Source organism: Vanessa tameamea, chromosome 12, assembly GCF_037043105.1.
Source record: "Vanessa tameamea isolate UH-Manoa-2023 chromosome 12, ilVanTame1 primary haplotype, whole genome shotgun sequence".
Taxonomy (NCBI): domain Eukaryota; kingdom Metazoa; phylum Arthropoda; class Insecta; order Lepidoptera; family Nymphalidae; genus Vanessa; species Vanessa tameamea.
Window position 1 is genome coordinate 2,718,260 of NC_087320.1, and position 22,424 is coordinate 2,740,683.

A 22,424-nucleotide genomic window follows, 5' to 3' on the forward strand; every position below is an offset into this window, starting at 1 on the left:
TATAGATTTGCTCTGAAATATTTATACACTAACAAATACTATATTTATACTATATTTATACAATACTATATTTATACAATAACAAATGGTATAATGTTTTATTAAAAATTATGATTTAGACTAAGCGATTATTATTATTGATCGCAATGATAGAATAGGTACAAATCAAGGTATTTTTTATTCTTCACAGCTATCGACGATAATATTACATTATTTGATTAGATAAAATAAAGTGTAGTTAAAATATACTTATTGTAAAAACATACTTGACAATCATTTATATTTTTTATTTCACTAATCTGGGTAAATACGTTATTATCATATACAATTTTATTTCAAAAAATTATCTAAGCTCTGAATGGGTTCCCTGGCGGAGATGTATTATATACGTATAGTAAATGAATAGCTAGTTTCGTTGCAAAACTATGTTCTTTCTATAAACTCTTTCTCTTATTTAAATAATTCGGTGAAAAATTTGATAAAACCCACATTTAAAATAGATAATACACCTATACATAATACACCACAATACACCACATACATTATAAATATACAGTTTTGGTGGGAAATCATTCATCATATATTGCCATCAACTTATTAAATAATCGGATTTATACGATTTTTGCTAAATAATCTAGAGCTAGTGCAGCTTGCTTGTGTAATTTTAGTTTACCGCTTTTTTTCTTACAAATAGATAACAAACCACTAATAAAAATATCGTATCGAAGCGTTCCAAAAATATTCTACAGCTTTATATTCGAAACTTCAGTAAAATTAAAAGATTTTTTAAAATCAAGAAATCTTTTTAATATTATTAAATAATAATGATTTGTAGAATACTTTCAGTTCTAGTTGTTTTAATAACATATTTCTACATTTTTGAACGAAATGTTTTGAACGTTGGCAGAACTGTATTTGTTTCTTCGAATGGTAATACCATATCCTCTTTTTAAATAGTTTTTGACGTAACTATAACAAATTTATTATTATGATTTAAAAATTTATATAACGTGAACTATTATGTTTAATTACAATATATTTTTGAAATTTTATTTTATTTTACTGAATTTTGTAATTATAAGGTGATAAATTTATTTCTCGGCAGGAAGCTGTTTTAGCTAAGTTTACGCTAAAGCAGTGTTGCCAACAAATAAGTATTGGCTGTCTTGCAATTGGATCGATGTTCGGGCCTCTATTACGGAGAAGCATTCTTCAGGGTTCTGCATCGCGAACTTGGAATTGTCTTACTAATTTTACTCAACTACTTTGGTGTAAATTGAAATATTTACGTGAATTGAGGGTAAGTCTGATTAAATTCCTAGATCTTTTTCTCTTTAGCGTATGTAGGGCTTCCTCGACCTGTAGAAAGAACATGGCGTCAGCATGTAAATAACTTATAGTGACATCTAGTTTACGCAGCATGGGATGTTTTGATATTAAGTTATTCTAGGAACTTAATTTTGGACACGGAAGGAAATGGCTTTTTTAAACAAATTCAGATTTTTGATATGTTAATAATCCTTATATTACGTTCTACGTGTTACAATATTACAGCTGGTGAGAAGCATACAAACTTATCACCCGACAGTACTTATTTATTAAAATGATCTTAACAATATTAGTATATTAATAATTTATAAGTAAAAGAAACAGAACTATACTTCATATTTAGAAAGTCAGTCAGTCGATAAAATAAATATTTAAAAATAATTATTAATGTTGGAATTTGTGGTTTAAAAACAGCCAGTAATGACAACTACAATTACTGAATTATTCCATGCATGTGGGTTTATTAGTATATAACACCAATGTTTTGACCAATTACTTGTGGTCTAAAAAGTTTAATGTTTTTCAGCTTTTACTGCTTGGATACGAGTTTTGGTATCCTTTCTATGGTAAGTGGAAGTACCTGCAGTACTTTCCTTTTTGTTTTAAACTAAATCTGAACATTGATGTAATAGACAATATTTAGCAACTGTACATAATATGCATGATTCTTTTACTGGAATGGCTTCATATAATAAAATACTTTCACATAATGCCAATTTACTACAAATAAAATTGCAATGCATATGACAGTTTTTCCTTAACTACAAGTGAAATATAGTACAACAAACAAATTTTATTGAAAATATCTAGGTCATTCCACATTAATGTCAAAAAATAATGTCTTTGGATAGTCAATACCAAAAATATTTAATATGTATGGCTGCCGGCTGGTACAAATACAAGTGTTCTGGAAGTGAGTTTATGCACTAAGACATTTTTTCTAAACATAAGAAGTACTATGGGTTACTATAATTTTTTTCGGCAATTTTAACAAACCAGTTACTTGTAATCCTCAGATTTTAAACAATTCAAATTTAATCATGATTCTCGTCAGTAAACTTGTGTGTAGCAGAGCATCATACAATAATGACTAGTATATCCGATTGCATGTTACAATATTATTTACTTTCTATTTTTTTTATCTTGCTACAGTTAGTTGAATTTTCTGCACATTAATTTAAATAAATATTTAATAATCGAATAACACTGAATAACTTCCTTTTTTTGAAGTCGGTTAAAAAGGAAACTAGACTCAGGTGCTTTAAATTGTCAAGCATTTCCAATAAAATAATAATAATAGAAAATGTGATACTTGTGATCTGAAATCATTCTTATTCTTGTATTACTTTTTTAATAGATAATTAAATTGTAAAATAACAAAATTTTCATGAAACAACATAATTAAAATTAACAAGTTTACTATTACCGAAGCTGTGTCTCATTTTAGTCCATGTTAGTCACAAGGAAAAAATATATTACAATTTTACTTACTACATACAAGTAAATCAATATGTTTAATAGATAAAATAATATGACATGGGATACATACAAAATATATGTACTTATGTGAAATTATTTTAAATTGATAATTTAATTCATATTAAATGTTATGATACAAAGTAAATCTGAGTTTAAATTAAATCTTACTTCAAGATGTGTGATTAAAAACAGTAATTTTCTTTTTTATTGTTGTTAATTATCTACAATTAGAATTTGAAAGTAAGAAACATTAATTATTTATTTTACCAAACACCAAAATTAGCATTGTGTGAAAGTGCTATTTTGTAATGCAGATGTAATTGAAAACAAAGGTGGTTTAGCTGAAACATTTCATTAATATGATTGAATAAACTTGTATACATATATATAAATAATACATCATAAATATATTTTTCATTCCATTATGATGTTTTAATCATCAGTTAATTCATTTTTATAACATAAATATTGATTCATATTTGAATTTAAAAAATAAATAATATGGTTTACATTAACTTTGTTTTCTTATAATATTAAAAAAAACCTAATTTCAAATTATATCCTAGTTAATTAAAGCTTTGGACTTATATAGATTTTTTTGTTTATTACTAATCAATTGCTCCGCAAACATAATAAATTAGAGACATGTATTGAAATTTACTATGTTTATTTTGTATTAGTTAATACAAAATAAACATAGTAAATTTCTTATTAACTAATGTTTGATAGTAGAAATACTGATGGGATTGTTAACAATTGGTGAATCCTGACTACATTTTCTAAAAAATATCATCATCATAAACTTGTTTAAAAGCAGCTAAATGTTTTTGGAAATGCTTTTTTTTCTGCCTTCTATCATAAACATTGCCATTTAACTTGTAAGGCAGTTGTTATATTGTTTAACAACTGCATACATACTGGCTAACATTAATGACCATTATTCATGGTGCACATATGGGGACCAATCGTGGCATTGGACTAGAAATGACATTCGTGACATGATTTGCAGATGCCGCGCACTCGAAGGAAGCATTACGCGTCACATTCGAGGTCAAGATCTTACGAGGCAAAGAGACGGCGCCTCGATGACGGGACCAGGGAGGAGTCGTACAGAAAGCGCAGCCGTAGCAGAGAACGTGACAGGTATTTAATATAACCTTGCTTTTATGATTCGACTTATGTATTATTAAATAGCTGCATCAACGTTTCCATGCATGTTTTAATCCAAATATGATAATTGAGCATATAACTCTATTTTTTTGGCACTAATAACATGAACAATGGTTAAGTTTCTAAATATATTTTTTTACAAAACGCCATCTATCGACAGATAACATAAGATGCCTATCCACTTATATTATTTTAGTTTTGCTACTCTACGACAGATGGCGCTTATACTAGAAATGTGGTTGTTTCGAATATTAACAATTTGTAAAAAAAAAAATAATCGGCCAAGTAATTTTAAGTTTTAATTAGAGATCAGCCTCATTTGACAAATCATACGCAATTAAGTTCAATTGGCCTCATTTTTAAACAAAAAGCGAGAAATCGTTTTTCTTTTTCACCAAGGGTAAGGCACCCTTATTGAAAAAGTCTACCTCCTCAAGGACCAATAAAGAGATTATTAACATTCAATTTAAAATCTAATAGAAACTGTCAAACAATATACAACTGATCTCGAGTTTAGTCAGTATATGTACATAGTTGTATGTGTTTGTAAAGCTATTCGTAAATGTATATACAATATATAGTTACGTTTTTCATATAACACGTTCCAGCACCATTTATTCGATTGCATTAAATTTTGTGCAGATGTTGTTGCCACTCGTGTGAAGGTTTCTGGCATCAAACCGTACAATAGGTAACACACGATTCGTATATTAATCCGGGGTATTAATAGTGCCGGACTAGTCATATAAATATTCGTAACTCAAATGCAAAATGAGATATCGGTATTATTTCTGATTTGCACTAGATACTTGCATTGATGGGACTACCTATAACTATCTCTCTCTCGCGTGTGAGATTAAATTTCATATTAGTTTATACATAGTTTACGATATCACTTGTAATAATGTATATATATTCATAATTTGGCTAACATAACTAACATGTAATTAAAACACGAATCAATCATCATTTTCAATCTTCAATTAGTCATTAGTAATATCCTTATTAGGGAGCAGCTATTAGAAATCCCATTAACAAAAATAATAATCATTAATTTATTTTTAAAAATTAGTCATCTAATTTAGTTAACTGCTTGCCTAACCAAAGTTATTAATTGGTTACGAAACAAATTCCTTCAATGAAAAGACTAAAGTGATAAAAAAGACTGTCAGTCATCAGTCAGATATGTCACGTTATCAGTTAATTACGAATGGAAAATACTGCGAAAATTGTTAATTTTTTAGCGATCGAAGCATTGCATTTCATACAAAATTCTCTTACCTTTATTCCGTTTATTGTGGCTAGGTTAAAAAAAGGATTTATAAAAAAAAGCTTTGGCAAACTTGTAACAAACTACTAGTATTGAATTCGTAGTGCTCAATAATAGTTGATGCGTTAGTTGCGCTTAGCAAAATCTTTGCTTTCTAGCACGTACAACACCCACGAGTTGAGTTTGTCAGTTCTATTCTACTTTTCCGAAACTACGTCAATAATCTACTTCAATAACTTTCGAACATTTTATTCATTTCTTTGTCGGTTTTTGAAACGATATAGATTGTCAAAAAAAAGTCAATTTATACTGCTTCTCTATTTTATAAACATTTTATTAAGTCTAAGACTAATTTTGCTGTTTATTGAGTCTAAGTCGTCTATAAAAGCTACCGACAAGCTCATGAAATAATTGTAGAGTATAGATCTATTCACTCACGAAGGCCAGTTGCTCCACGTTAAATTTCTGCTCATGTTTTTAAAAATTTTAACAAATATAATCTAATTTGTATTATTTGTCTGTCTTTACGCTTAGTCGCCTCAGGCACACTAATTCACGCCAATAATTAATAATTAAACGTGGATCGGCTCGCCTATGTGAGTGAATAGATCTATGACTATTTATTATTTATTATTAAAGCATTTTTAGTTCTTCAAAAATGCTATAGTTCTAATCCTATATTCACATATTTTATTAAATAAGATACATATAACATTGACTCATATGTTATTTTTATTTAAGTCAAGATACGAAAGGCAAAGATAACATTTGATTAAGGCGACTGAAGAGTGACTGAACTGAAGGCGACAAACAAAAAAAGAAAATAGAAAAGAAGGTCGGCGCGTCAGAATTGATTTTCTAAGCGTTTATATGAGTTGGAAGTTGTAGACTTGATTTTTACCATACTCTTTGATTGTTCTTTAAGAACTTTTTGCTAGCTGTTTTTAATTCTATCATTGTCGTAATCTTGATTTTTGTTGCGATGTCGCTCCCAAATTAAAGCCTCTTAAACCATTGCGCTAGTTAATCTATACGGCGGCGCCGGCCCTCCGCTTGATAGGTACACTTGTTGCAATAATATAAAATTACCAGTACGATAAATACGAGGTGTGTGCAAGGTTTTCGGCAAGGGTAAGCAGACAATTATTGAGGGCTATGAAGTTTTCACTATCAGATCAAGTTATTTCCCTGGCTTGAGATAGATGGCGTTAGTTTACTTGGCTCTCCTAAAAATTATTTAACATAATAAATACATTTTTAAATCACTCGTGAAAAAAATATCTTGATTTTTAACAGGTAGAGATGAGATAAGTGTATCTCATTTCTGATTTGAGATTTTGTTAAAAATATTTAAGTTGTTTTAATGTTGTTTATTCGTGATTTCTTTTTTTTTTCTACTCCCAAAATTGTATTCGCCCCAACTTTGGTACTGACTTCGAAAAAAGTTACTTGTTTACAAATTACAAGCTATAAATTAAATCGTATCATCTATAAAGATGTTAATAGTTAAATGGGCTCGTAATTTCAGTGACTGCATAGTTTTGTGTAAGATTTCACTCAAAGTATTCCAGATGAAATACGTTTGCTGATGTTTTATTTAATTACATGTTGGTCGACTTATTTGGTAATGCAAGCTATATTTTAAGAAAAAAACTTAGATTAATTATTAGCGAAGAAATACTATTGATAAAAAATTTAGATTGGTTTAAGTGAGATATATTTATTAACATTAAACTTCACAAGCCGTCTCTCGTCTCTGTTTCTCGCATTTGCATTACGTATTAAATATAGATTAGAATTTTTCCATTAACAATAAAATATTTTCTTAATACCATATAAGAACACATAATATACTTATATATAATTAGTGTATATATAGAATCCTTGGAAATATCCAGACTCGCATAAACTTTTGCATGTATATTTCTACATAACGTGTGTATACTCATCGAAAAACCGGAATCCATTAGCAATGTATTTGTGTAGAGAGAATTGAATAGGTATGTCATGTCAATCGGATTAGAGTCTAAATGGTGCCGACAAAAAAGAACTTTTTGTTGGTGTTACTACTTACATGTTTTTTATTGTTAAATATCGTAATTAAATATATTAAACTATTAACAAAGCAAGTAGGCAAGTTTTTTTACCGCTCCTAATGAGTAAGCGAATGAACCTATTTTATGGCACTACAATTTACAATTACACGACCTCCCAAACCCCAAAAAAAATAATTGTAATATTTCCAGAGTTTACGTATATATGTAACATTCTTTATTCCACGGTAAATGCTTTATGAGGTTTTGATTTATGTAGTTTTGTGTATTTATTAGAAATATCCCGAGTGAACAGCTAAAAAAGATACTTTTTAGTTAGTTTTGCGGCAATCATGATTTTAATTAAACGAATATTTCTAATAGAAATATACTATAAGTACTTCGGGGAATTCATTGTACATAAATCCGCTTTTCAATCTTAGTCTCGAAAATGGATGTAGGATTTGCCATTCCTGTTTCGCGCAAGTCAGCGAAATGCTGAAGGATCTATGAACGCAGCAGTGCCGCTGTAGCGTTTTGCCACTTAAACACACCTGTTATTCTTTTAAGGTCTCATTCTAACTTGATGTATGTCTAAGTACACTTAAACGAATGACTGAATAAGGGAAATAATGAAGCTTTTATAATTCAAAAAGCGCTGAGCACTGAGCACACTAACTCACACATAAAACGTCTAAAAATGTATCGTCGAATTTTGACCACGTGCAATATTGGTTATATTTAAAAAAAACGAATAGTTCGAAATTAACGAGCAATTAAACATAATTTATTGTAGTTATGTTTTTTTTTTTAATTACTCTCATTTATCTCATACAATTTAAACAACATTATACGATATAAATGTTTGCAAATTATTTGTAATTATACACAAATATTCGGATGCAACAGATTGACCTTTGACCAATTGCTTTTGTATGTGAATATGAAGCCTTCACAGACAGGCTAATAGACTTAACGAATCAATCAAAAATTAATGTTTAATTTACTCGCACAACTTACAATTTAACGCGTAAATCCTTATAACCGATTCAATTATATGGATGATTTTAGTGAAATAGATTTCTAAATAATGAAGAGCTTGTAAATATTCCATTGCTGGGCAAGGCCCTCCTTTTCTTTGGAGGAGGTTTGGAACTTAATCAACCACGCGGCTTCAGATTGGCTCGCAGATGCAGGTATCCTCGCGATATTTTCCTTCACCTAATCTTATCAGTAGATTAATTATAAAAACGAACTTCGCAAATGAAAAATTTGACGATTAAGATTAAGTGTCCTAAACTTCTAACCACTAGAATTTATTGTGAATGAACTATTCAAAAAAAAATAATGGATTTTTTTTGACAATTTTCAGTATATAATATATGTTGTTTAATGATAAGGGGTTTATTACACCGATTACAGATTGAATTAACAAAATGTCGAAACCTTCTGGTGAACTGTTAATACCTAAAGAGCCTTTAAAACCTTTATTAGAGTATACATTGTTGTACGCTATATGTAAACCTAGCTTGTTTCGACTCGAGTTGGTACTTGATTTAATGGAAATCGTTGATATTATTTCTTGTCAACTATCTCTATATCCAAATGAATGTCTTGTAATGCTATTAAGACAAAACATTGCCGTTTTGTGCTGCAATACGTTTTAAAAAAGTCTTTCTTTTAATGTTATCCTAAAAATTGGTATTTTTTATAAATGCGAAAGTGAGCTTGAGTATTACGGTTTCACGTCTTAAGTACTCCACTGATCATCATAATTTTTTGTGTACACGTCAGAGGTACAGAAAAGGACAGCGGGTACCTGTCGCCTGCCTGCCCCCGCACATGCTGGCAACTATTTATTTATAAAGTGAAACAATTATTATATTTAATATAAATTCAACTTGTGTGTTATCACGACGAAGTTTCGAAATTGGTCGTGTCCAGAGACGTATGTAACCGGCCGACAGTTTATTATAGATTAAATGTTTTTGTTCACAAAATTAAACAAATGAAACTTTGATATGACTAATGTGTGCAATTTAACATAATATAATTAGCACCATAAATACGAGACTTCGAATTATAGGTCGATATTCACACAAAGGACCGCCGATAATTGCGACTGGCCCACAAATTGTGCACGTACTGTGTTGAACGTGTTTTCTTTAATCGCATGTTTGAGTGACTCAAGGATACAGACAGACACGGGTTGAGCCGAACTGTAAATTATAACAATCGCAGGCTGCACCTAAATGTATAATTTACACAAGTTAATAGCGTACGAATCGAGTGCGACTTAAGTGAGAGACCACACGAACAAATTATAAAAAAAAAATTTAATATATGCTATCTGGTACACAAGTCGCTTACAATTAACTTAATTTAAAAAATTGTTAAGCTTCAAATATGAAATGAATTAACACGTGTGAATACAGTATGAATGAGGCATTAAACATGTGTGCAGAGTAACAGGAACAGAGTTTGTTATATAAAACGAATAATGGACGCTGAAACCATTATATTCGATGACTTTTAAAAATAATATTGCCGATATAAAAATACTGTGGGAGCAGGTTTAATATGGGGATGTAACTCGCTTCATGTTTTTTTTTCATGTTCCATATTTTGGTTGTTTTAAATGTTCCGATATCTTTTCATTTTCGTATTTCGCAATCATTGTATGCCAAGGACCCGTGGAAGGTCAGACACTAAAACGGTAATCTTTATGTTATCTCAGTACGTGTATTATTTGGTATTTTGCTAACAGGACTCACGTCATCGTTTCAAATTCGTTTGGTACTGTAATGTATTGTATTGCATTGAAACAGGTTTGCACATTCCGTCTACTATAACCAAGCCAAGGGACAGCGAGTTTGCGAACCTTGCAAGAAGTATTATTTTGACTTAACTAAATAAATACTGAAAATTAATTTGGATACTATTCTTACATGGTTATTTTTGTGACATATTAACTCAATTAACATTATTCTCTTAATAAATGGTAATTTCCCTTTGATAACGTATTTGACGCTTATAATATATGATTATTGAATGTAGGTACAACACTTTAGACTATTAACCTCATATAGAGTGTCTCCTTATGGGGTTTTATATAATTTTTAAGCACAGGTGACAAAATAATGGCGAGACGGCGCGGGGGAGGGGGACGAGAGGCGTTGTTCTTGACACAGTAAAACTAGAAGTGCAGTAGGTGCAGTCGACCCACGCTGAGCTTTTTGCAAACTGCAAATACGACTATCCGCGCCCTGACATCTGGGCTTTAGGCTTCGTTCTTGCAACACACGCACACAGCATCGTTGTCATGCTCAATCAATCTTTCAATAGAATCACGCGCTTAATACTTACTATAAATGTACAAATCTATAGTAAATAAACAAACGTCCTGTACCTTGCGTTAATGTTAATTCTGCAATAAAGTTATCCAAGACCATGTTAGGTAATCTATCGGTTTAACTAGACACGATCGCTATCTAGGCGACAATCTTAAATCTTACATAACCTGAAACTCGAACCGTGCTTGATTATATCAAATCGTTACTTTATAACACAAATTGTCAAAAAAATCGTGAAGTTAGAGATCATTGCAATATTTGCTTCGAACATATCGTTGTCATTAGGTACAAATAATAACAATATTTAAAAAATGAAAGTGTCTTTAAATATTTCTTTTGATTTAGATTATTGAAATCGAAAGGTTTTTTTAAACATTTCGAAGTCGATGCGCACCACTACTAGAGTCTTATTTACAAAGACGAATTTATCTCGAAGTGTTTTTTTTTTAAATATTAATACATAATGTATTATCTCATAACTTATCATCATCTTTATAAAGTAGGTACATGAATATAGCGAATTCCACTTGCGAACAGTGAGAAATCTAACTTTAGTACTTACAATTTTTTACGTTTATTTTTGACATCGATTCAAGGCGATGATCATTAAGAAAATCGTTTCCTGTTCCCCTACAAATGTATCGGATTATGTTACCGAGGTCGCTTTTCATATCCTGCTAATTCGACAAAGGCACATCAGTGTGGCCTTGCCTTCTTCTCCGACTGAGGCATCATCAGGGTCTCCTCGTACACGTTGTGCTCATACGTTCCATTTTTTACGATTAGTACCATCATTAACACTGTCTAATTATTTTTTATAACAAGGCTTATTCTTGTTCGAACATATGTTATCAGTAACAACAATTTAATCCGAGAGAAGTTTTAATAAAATGAGGCTGTTGTTATCTTCTTATTTGTTGTTCTTTATTTATTTTAATTACATTATGAACATTTACGTTGTCTGCTTGCACGATTTCTATTTATAAATCGACTTGTATATCGGTGCCTTTATTAAGTCACATGAAATGTATTCGGTCAGACGGCTTTGTTGCAATGAGATCGTCAAACGCACACTGACCGCAATCGACCATTTATCTTTTTTATGATCACAGCCGCATAACCGCATAAATAACATTCGAACAAATATTTACGTATCGTATGTTATTGTGATAAAATCAAAACAATGCTGTACAAGAAAGTCGTGCAGGAATTGAATCTGTATTTTATTGCGTCATGAACATCTATTCCAAAATTAGAATAAAATTTTGTGCCAAAATGTATGTAATAAGACTAATAAGTATCCTCACCAGTCTAATAAAATAATGAGGACAACTTGTCTACACTATTTGTAAATCGGAAACATCAAATATGTTAGTTAATAGCTTTCAATTTTGTGCAATATTTTAGAAATTCGATTTGCTCCATGTAATTTACAATATCTTCATGCAAAGTTGCACCAATGTTTGCAACATCGGAGTAACAATAGCTTGTGTATCATGTATGAAGCAAAAAAAAAATTACTATTTCATAAGCTATTTTAGAAAATGGTTTGACAAAAAGCTTGTTCAACGTATTTAGCATACTGTAAAAACTTTCTGTCTGAAGAAATCCAAAAGTTAACCTGACTCCTGATTCGAGACGACCATCGCAATACGGAGACTGCCGGACCACGAACAATAGAATAATTGTCACGCTAAAGGTAGCTTAGACTAAAGTCTGCACGACATGTTACAATTTCGTACTTTTTCAAAGTAATTTTAGAGCAATTCTGTTCGCTTGCAATGTATCATTGACGTAATGATTTAGGACTGAACCTTCAATGGCAAGCTTTAACTGGTAATTGTTGCACAACAGACGTGAGTAAATCATAGCTGATATTGTCGTGCTTGTACGTACAATCATTTATATAATTGGAGAATGTTAGAATATTGTCTAATTATTGCAGCAGGCATTATTAATTAAGACGCATAAATAGGATACATTCAGAAAAAATATTGCATTATTTATTAAAAATTTTGTTATGTTTTCTTAATACATATATTTGCTTATATACTGTGTTAAATTTGTGCTGTCGTCTAATAATGTTGTAGTTGGTTGCGCAGGCGCCGTTATAGTCGCGCTTAGCCGAGGGCAGGAGCGCGGGCTGTGTTGTGGGATCGATTAATGAACCGGTCCCCGTACATTGACTCCCAAGAGCCGCTGCGCCTACGAACGCGAATTATGCACCTCTCTATTGCACTCCCTCTCCCCCTCCTCTCTCTGCTCGTGCCCGCCTTCTCCCTGGACGCGATAGCCTTGTGTTTCCACTAGCGCCCTTGTAGCGCTCGAGCTCATTTCATAATGTTGCCACATTCTATACCTAAATGGGTCGACGCTACCAAAGTATATGGAAAAACCGCTATTCCGGCAAATGCATTAAACGTCTTCCGCGTTCGTTTCCCTTTACAAGATAAATGTAAAAGCCGCAACACATCTTTTTACCAAGACATGTTTCGTAGGTCCATTTTAACAAGTTTCATTTAAAAGTATATCCAGAGATTTACATCTAGTTTTCACTCGTGGTTTGACAGGTTCCGTTAGCGACTTGTTATCTTACCACGTCCGCTTTACATGCCATATGTACGTAATTGTAGCAGGTGTTGATTGGGCTTATTCATAAATAAAAGCTATTAAGAGTATGATTTTTCATTGTCAAATTTATTAAGAAATAATCCTACAAAGCGAATTAAAATATTACTATATCTTACCATTGTAAGTTTTTGAAATTATAAATATCTACAGTTTAAAGGCGTAAATCGTAATTTCATAATATTAAAAATATAATTAATTGAATCGTTTTTAGTTATTTATGCAATCATTTTTTTTTCCTAAGTTTACTTATAGACAAATAATTGTAAATAAAAACAACACGACAGTTATGTCGATAAGGATAAAAATCTGAGATACCCAAAGCAAAATTTAGCATTTAAAGCATATCAAGTAAAGTAATTACTTAACAATGGTTTACGTGAACTACAAACTTACCTAACAAAATTTATTGCTTGTTACGTTTTAAGAATATCTTTGAGCGAAAACAAATAATCATGTCTTAAAATATAATAAAAAGTATTTTTCCATACTTACAGTAATTACAATACTAAAATGTTGACATCAAACAAAAGCCCAAATAAAAACAGATAAAAGGCATTAAAAAATCATGACATTTTGCGGCATCACCAGGAAAATAATGAGAAGTGTAAATAGGTAGGCGGCCGTTTAGCTGATTAAACGCGATAAAGACGTCTGGCACCGTCCAGGAGCAAAGGGCCCAGGGCCGGGAGAGATCGGCGGTCGCGGGGGGAACGCGGTCGACGAACTTGGCGTGGGTCGGAGGTTAGCCTCGCGACACGCGTTCATTAGAGCTGACATGCGCTCACGCCGATCTATACACAAAACGCCTTACCAACCTTAAATAAATAATACCAAAAACCTATAATTATACATTTTTACATTAGACAATGAAACGGTCAATGTTAACATTAAAGGTCGTCAAGTTCAATTTAAAGATCTCGTGGCGGAAGCTTTAAAATTTTTATTTCCGTCCAAACTATCGAGCTGTTATTAAATGCTAAAAGACGTCAATTATTTGTACAGAATGTCCTTCAATATATTTTACAACCTTTTGATTTTGCCTTTCTTACTCACCTCTTTGTAAATATTAATTTGACTTATTTCCCTGGAAAAGATGCCTATTGTAGATATAAAAGATTTGTGAGGACATCGCTCTCTTCAGGGTCGTCGCAGAGGTTTGTTTGCAGTTTCATATATTTATTATATCGCATACCAGTTCATATAATATTTATTGATACGCAACACTCACATGATTTAAATTCTTTATCTCAATATATTTTTTCCAGAATTTGTTCATTTTTTGTCAATTGGCTTCTTCTTGTTTGCACATATATTATACAAATATATGTTTGGAACAGTACCTTAAGAATTGAATGAAATATTGAGGTTAACCCCCTGCAATAACAAATATATTCACAAAATGATCATTATGTTAACGTTTTAGTATAGATATGGAAATAAGGTAAGTGATATAAAAGAGTAACTTTAGTAAATAGGTCAGAAATATTTCCGTAAGTTAGAATAACTCTTATTGTGTTTATTACAATTCACAACACCAGATTCCAAGATAACCTTTGAAAGCCATTCGAGTTCTCGCAAACGATCCGAATGGACGACATGGATGTGGACAGCTTATTGGTGTCAACGAAAGTTTTGTCTATTGACCTACGAGATATACATCCTAAGAGTAATTGTAACCATTAATCTAATTCAAATCGCTAGACGTGCACAATGAATCAGTATGAGTCAATCGAGAAAGTAAACCAGTAAGCATTGTTCCGAGTGGATGCACGGCGTACAGCGGGTGCGTGGGCGCAGGCAGCGGCGCGAATTAAACCAGCTCTCTATTCATTACTCATCGTTATTGCTATCGCCATTTCGGGAGACGAAAGCGAGTGTAGGCTTATTTAACCTCAGATTTATATGTATAATTATTTGTTTTGAAAATAATTAAGTAAAATGATCTCTTCTCTTAAAAGCAAAACCGTATAATTCTGTTTACTTTTATAATTTTTATTTCCTTTCACTTAATTTTACTCGTTTTTAAATCGACAGTGATCTGTTCTAAAAATAATGAACGTTCTTTTAAACATTTTTTACCAGGTTGTATTGTTTATTTTATTTATATTTATATTAATATTTTAGGCAACTCTTAAGTATTTGTAAAAATATCATAACATATATCATATGTATATGATATCATAACAATATTATTATTAGTCTTATATAAACAAACACCTATAAAATGTTCTACAAAATATGTAAACTAGATATTAAATCCAAATTACAAAATGTAAATTCAATATACAGATTAAATGCGGACACGAACTATACCTATTTATTTTTCATTCTAAAATGACATAAAACAACATATTGACATTTAACTTTTCTTAACATTTACGGCTTTATAATACGTTTCAATAAAGGTTCTCCACTTCCAATTTCACTATTATACAGATCTGTATTATTAAATACAAAACGATATATTAATATTTTTATACTTTCCAATATGTGGTCAGTCAGTCAGTACACATGAGTGACCTTTGTCGTTGTCGATCGTTTCACGCTGAGTGGGCACCTATTTGACCGTACACGTTACAAAGCCGATATTTATATTTAAAATATCAATATGTACATGCTTTTAAAAATAAACTTGAAAGTCTACTTTGATATATATATAATCTTGCATCGAGGATATTATCACATAGTGGAAAGGGTACGAGTAATTACTTAATAGTCGATATTTTTATGAGAGGCAACTGGTTCCAGTCTTAACTTTTTTTTGTACTTATCATTGATAATGCATTGGAAAAGTCATTGTCAAGTAAACAATATTACCTCATAGTACTTATTATTAGTGTTAGTGTGTTTATCTCGAGGCACCGTCATGAATAAAACATCATCGTATAAATATAATGCAGTACATGGCGCCTGCGACTGTCGGTGTGATTAATTTGACGTTTATTCCGACCCGACTAAAATGATACGATTGTTCATTAAATTTCATAAATCGTAACTTCGAAAACTTATTTATTCATCAAAAGAGCTGTTTTACTGATTACCATATTTTAAAAAGAACCAATTTTAAAAAATGGATTCTTGTTTTTATATAATTTTCATAAAGTCATAAATTTATTATAAAAACCTATTTCATGTCTTCCGAACGACAACGTTCGATGTTTCTGGTTTAACATTATAACATCAGCGGACTTTCCTCAGTAACCCAATGAGAACAGCTGTGTATTATAATATCGTCGACAGCGTGTTTACTTTTTACCAACAAGTATAACAACACAAGAAGTATAATCATTGTTCATTGTGGAACGCAGAGGATTCTCGTAGAAAGTACCTAACCGCTTGCGAGAACGACAATAACTCGAAACTGTATTGTTCTCATATAAATGATCGCTAGTTATAGAACAAATTTCTGATTTGGTTTAATTGGTCTATAATTTAATTGCTTGTAAAGTATATAAGGATATTTTTATACTGATTTTGAGTTTGTATGTTTTAATAAAATGTTGGATAACATTTAATTGATATTATCTAGTGTACGCTTTTGCAAAGACAGAATAAATGTAAGAGAACGCATACATTTTGCTAAGTGTATGAAATTGTATACGTTTTCCTACTCCGTCAATTTGCTAAAACATCAAAAATACGTTAATCAACCTTTCTCCATCTGAATAATTATTAAGCGTGTAATAATTTTAACTTTCGCTACTGCTATGTCAATCAAATTAGCAAACGAAACTCTTTAAATTACTAGAGGCTAATTAGTTTAGACTTATAATTTATTATATTACAGTTTTTATTTTCTTAAACAACATTGTAACGTATGGAGAGACGAAAGTCGTCCTGTGCGAGGTGGGTGTTAGTGAAAGCATCGGTGGGCTCTGCGTACATTACGCTACCGTTTTAATTAAAACACACGAGTTAATTAAAATCTTTACGAAATCGACTTTAATCTTCAAACGATTACTATAGACTCAGCATTATTTCAATTATATCATACGATAATAGTCATAACTTACATAGTGAAATTTCTATGTTTTATTAAAGTCTCTCTATATTTTTCCTTCATACATCCGCTAGGTGGCGGCTTGGATTGGTTAATAGAATTCATTCGACACAGGCAATAAAATGTATAATTTATTGGTATTTCGTGACTGAAACTTAGGTTCATCATTTAAATAACTCACAGACACTCAAGAGATACAGTCGATTAAACTACAAATGTCATGATTTTTGGTAAAAAAGAAAATTAAAGTATACAGTAAACAGTGGACAGTTAACTGTTGAAATATAGTGCTAAAAAGAGACTTTAAGCTGCAATTTAATTAAAGGTTACAATGCTCAATTAAAACAATAATATTTAAAATTTAAGGTTCTTTATCTTTTATAAGAACCGTTTAGGCGTCATCTAAATGCTTCAGGAATACCCTAAACTTACTTGCGCAATGCCGAGTGATGAATTTCGAAGATTTTTAAAGTAATGTAAGTCAACAACATTTGATCTTCTTATTTGTTTGAGCACTTTTTTTTTCAAGAGACACTTGATTTCCATTTCAAACCGGACGTCGACGAAAAAAAAACTTAAACAATGTTTTCAAACAAACAACAAAACAAGCGAATACAAGTCCAAGTGTTGTCTATTTTCTAAAAGCAACGTAACGTTATGAAAATATTGATTAAAATATGACCTACTTGTACGATACGGGTGGTACCTACTCAGAAGAGTCTACCAAGTTAAATAGTCAAGATATATAAGAACTAAAAAATGTGCACTAAAAATAAGGGATGTGTAAGAGTGGCGAAATAGAAGTGTAGCTCGGTAAGGGTAATCAATATAATAATGTACTTTCGGTAAGGCTTTGTGCAAGCCCGTCGGCGTACCACCCACTCACCACTTAGTATTTAATTGTTGTGTTGCGGTTTGAAGGCTGAGTAAGCCAGTGTAACTACAGGCACAAGGACATAGCATCTTAGTTCCCGAGGTTTTATTGTTAATATTTCTTACAGCACCAATGTCTATGGGCGGTGGTGACCACAAACCATCGGGTGGCCCATTTGCTCATCCGCATAATTATATTACAAAAAAAAAATCTTTAGGAACACTTGGTGAGTCCCTACATATTTATTTACCAACTTCCCATTTATGACTTTTAAGACGAGATCTTTTTCAGACGCCTCGACAATTCACTAATATGCACACAAAATCAAAATATACTTTGTTCAAGTAGACTTTTACAAGCACTTTTTGAATCTTCATTTTAATAAATTGTATTCAGTGAAGCTACTACTTATATATATTACTAGTTCGCCCGCCCCGGCTACGCACGGGTGCAATGCTGATACTAAATATACTACAGAATGTCTCTTAAAACGTTCACAGCTTTTTTGTCATTAGACAATACAGACTGCTATGTCCCTGAATTAAAAATCTGTAATATCTTTGAAAATATTCATTTAAATTACATGCTGTAAAGGGCTATATTAATCTAGATTAGAAGCACAATGTTTTAAAGGTTGATTGGATAAGGATTAATGCTGTATTGCTTAAAATCGTTTCGAAAATAAGCCATTATTTCTCGTAAAAAGTAAAGGATAAAACATGGTTATTGTGGGTTATCTCTAAGAGATAGACATATACTATCGCGGACTTTTTTGGAAGACCTTTTTAGTTATACAATACTATACATTACATAAGTTGATCTATCTCGTAGGGTTCAGCCAGCGTTTGCAATGTAAGTATAAAGAAATGTGTTTATTTACGACTTCACTTTAGAAACCTCTAAAATAATCAGTGTTTCTCTACTATATTTTGCATGTATTATACATAAACCGTCCTCTTGAATCGATCTATTTAAAAAAAAAAAACGCATCAAAATCCGTTGTGTAATTTTAAAGATCAAACCATACATAGGGACAGCAGCGGTAAGTGGCTGTTTTATACTATACTATAATGATGTAAAAAAAAATCTTTATCATATGTAGAAAATTTATTCGGCTTTCATTACGTATCTATACATCGAATGTTATATAATACAATTATATTATCTTAATTTATTTACATGATGAAGACGTGAAAAAAGTTCAAGACAGTATTTACACGCACATCGATTCATTAAAATAAAAATTTAACTTTTCTCAGATTGCAGATTCTTTTCTCATCCCTCTTTCCAATTTTTTTTAAAGCGAACATATACTGCTACTACAGCAAAGAATCGCATAAGCATATCTGAATTCATTTCTTCGATATTATTTGAATTATCCGTTTAATGTTCACCGGTATATAGTCCGTTGCTGCAACATAGCAACTTATATATTTTAATATTATAGGTTCTATCTTTAACCCCATACACTGAATAAAGTAAATTTTGAACGCTATTTCAAAGTCAGATAAAATATTTTTCGAACCAAATCGATATTATTGAAAGTACGTAACGTTAACGACGTTGACGAATACGTAAATTATCCAGGTTACCTACTATATTACCGGTCTCTCTAGAATTAAATAATGTACATACTATATTGTATGCAGTTTATTTCTATCTTAACTTATCCGAAATTCTAGTGCACGCGGTGTAGCTTGTACTAGTAGCCAATAACCTATATCCATGCCCAAAGGTCATTCGGACGAAGTTGCGGGCATTGTGTATAAAAATGGTTGACATAAATTAAAAAGAATACTATTATTATATATGCTTACAATTGAACACTTAAGTATAATAGCCGCAATTATTTCTTCAGAACTTACGATTTAATATTATCTGCTGTAAGACGACAGTAGGTCTGTTTAGATTGCAGAGGGTTTGTTTGTTACTCGATGTTTTGTTTATGTATTGAGTTCCATGGAACTGACGCGAACAATATCGCATTGTGTCTATCGGGATGCGTGGGTCGTGTATCTGTAACCTCAGACAAGATAAACTACGGTAAAACAATACTTATGTTATATTATATTATGGGGTTTGTTGTGTATAAGTATATGCTGAAAATAAACAATATATTTAAGATTAATAAGTACATAAATTTATTAATAAATTTTTATTACTATTTATCCACCTGGCTGTGCATATCGCAGTTACCGATAGATGTTTATTTGGTTGTCGTAAGTTAGCTGCGGGTTCCGACTTCGCATGCTTTAAATAAGGGTTACTCTATGATCTTTATTCAAATACCATACGGCCTTTGACGTCGATCGTCGTCGTGATATAAAAACCTATAACAGTATGAAAATTCCTTTAATTGAGATTGTAAATTTTGCCTGTAAGCGTATAAATATTGGCTATAAGCGTAAAGTAGTGCGTCCTAAAAAAAAAAAACTTCAATATTGTTAAATACAAATGCTAATTAATCAGTAATAAATGCTAAGAAGAATTATAGTTTATTTGTACTGTTTATTTTGTAATAAATGTATAATATAATCTCGTGGCGTATAAACACATTTTACTAATTTCTATCTTTCACTAAACATAAAATTCATAAAGTGGGTCGAACTGACGTTTTTGTGATTATTATTAATTCGTGGCATTGTTTTGTCCAAGTTAGACACGGCAGCTTTTGTTAGCGGTTTCTCGCGTGAAAGTATATTGTTATACGATGATAAATATATTACGGAGATTGTAAAACAATTGAGTACAAAATACTTAATAGTAATAATTTAAACGATCGTTCTTCTTAAGACTACCTTAAAAAGAAAAAGCATATGAAGTCCTAAATCCACTCGTCTTCGTATCAATTAACAGTATGACTGTTGTCATTTTTATTTTAGCAATAATTACAGTATGCTATGGTTATTTTTAGCTGCATGCATTGATAAGACAAAATAAACATAAATTTCAAATGTAGATAATTTGATCTGTAAAAACTAGGTAATTAGAACAAGCTCGTACTGGTACCTAGACCGATACAGTTAATTTCGGTACTGACTCACCAATGCCAAATGATTGCGCTAACCCAAATTGTCAAAAACACATGTGTAACTATTGTTGCAATTACATTGTATTCGTTTGATTAAAATACCTTAATGTATAATTAATATAATGTGTGTCAAATAACTTCTTATATAATTATTGTCCTTGGTAATACACGCTTGGTGGTATCCACCCTAATGTTTTAAAAGATCTAATAAAAAATTATAAAAATTATATATGAAATGAGTACTGTAATGTTCGTTAAGTTAAGATACTGCTAATTAATTGACATAAAATGTAGTATAAACTCTAATAGTTATAGATATATCAAAATGTATTATGAAATAGTTATTAATGTTTAATGCTCAATAAAATATATAAACATATTCGTTTGTTAAACACGTGTTTAGGTCACGATAAAGTAAGGATGCAACATATGCAAACTTTGGCACGTTTTTGAGTCACAGAATAGCCCTTTGTTCGGCGTTGTGTCGATGCGTGGAGTAGCACTTGACATTGACCATCACACTAAGGTACTTAACATGCGATTAAAAATATTAACATTGCACGGCGCAGTATTTATATCCACGATCTACATGGCTATTTGCATCAATATGATATTTTATTCAAAAACTGACTGGTTGATCTCATGCATGGTCGGCTTATTCGCTAAACTCACTAAATAAAGACAATCTATGACAGCTAACAGTGGATTATGTAAATAGAAACATTTAATACCTTTCGAGACTAAAAGTTAATGCCGAAGGTCGCGTTTGTTGGTGGTCAGTAGTAATCTCCTTTGGTATTGTCTACGATACCAAATGAGATTGAGCCCGCATCGACTTTTGCGACAGAAATTATTGAATGTCGTAATTTTCGTTGAAAAGTGATGATAGGTCGTTCGTTGCAGTACTTTGCATAGAGATTACATTCCAAATATTAAAAAAAAGTGCATTTAATGAGAGACCTTGCCGGGAATTGGTATTGGCTATCCTTAAGGGAAGACAAGTAGATAAACAAGGTTTCCATTTAAGGATCGCCAATGCATCGACCGCCTACGTATCGCTCAGAAATCAATGGAGGCGTCGTACTAAAACACTGCAAACAATCTTTCGGTAATTCGCTCGTTCGAGGAAGTATTTATCTGGTTCTGGTTTACCGTGTGTAAAATGTAAAATGATTTAAATCATTCAAATAGAAACATCATTGTTTTCTTGAGCATAGGTCGCCACGCTGTTTTGTGAATGACCAAAAAGTGAGA

General features: G+C 31.4%; 1 protein-coding gene across 2 annotated transcripts in view; it reads left to right on the plus strand.

The window, feature by feature from the left end:
- Positions 1-1,141: 1,141 nt before the first annotated feature.
- Positions 1,142-22,424, plus strand: part of Doa (Darkener of apricot) — a 55,174-nt gene continuing 33,891 nt past the window's right edge. Inside the window, exons 1-3 of one of the 2 annotated variants that reach the window (XM_026629591.2) lie at positions 1,146-1,300; positions 1,856-1,895; positions 3,818-3,951. In XM_026629591.2, coding sequence (XP_026485376.1) covers positions 1,893-1,895; positions 3,818-3,951 — 137 coding nt within the window. In that variant the 5' untranslated portion in view covers positions 1,146-1,300; positions 1,856-1,892. Of the gene's footprint in view, positions 1,301-1,855; positions 1,896-3,817; positions 3,952-22,424 lie in introns of both variants that reach the window. The other variant, XM_064216342.1, reaches the window with a different exon arrangement.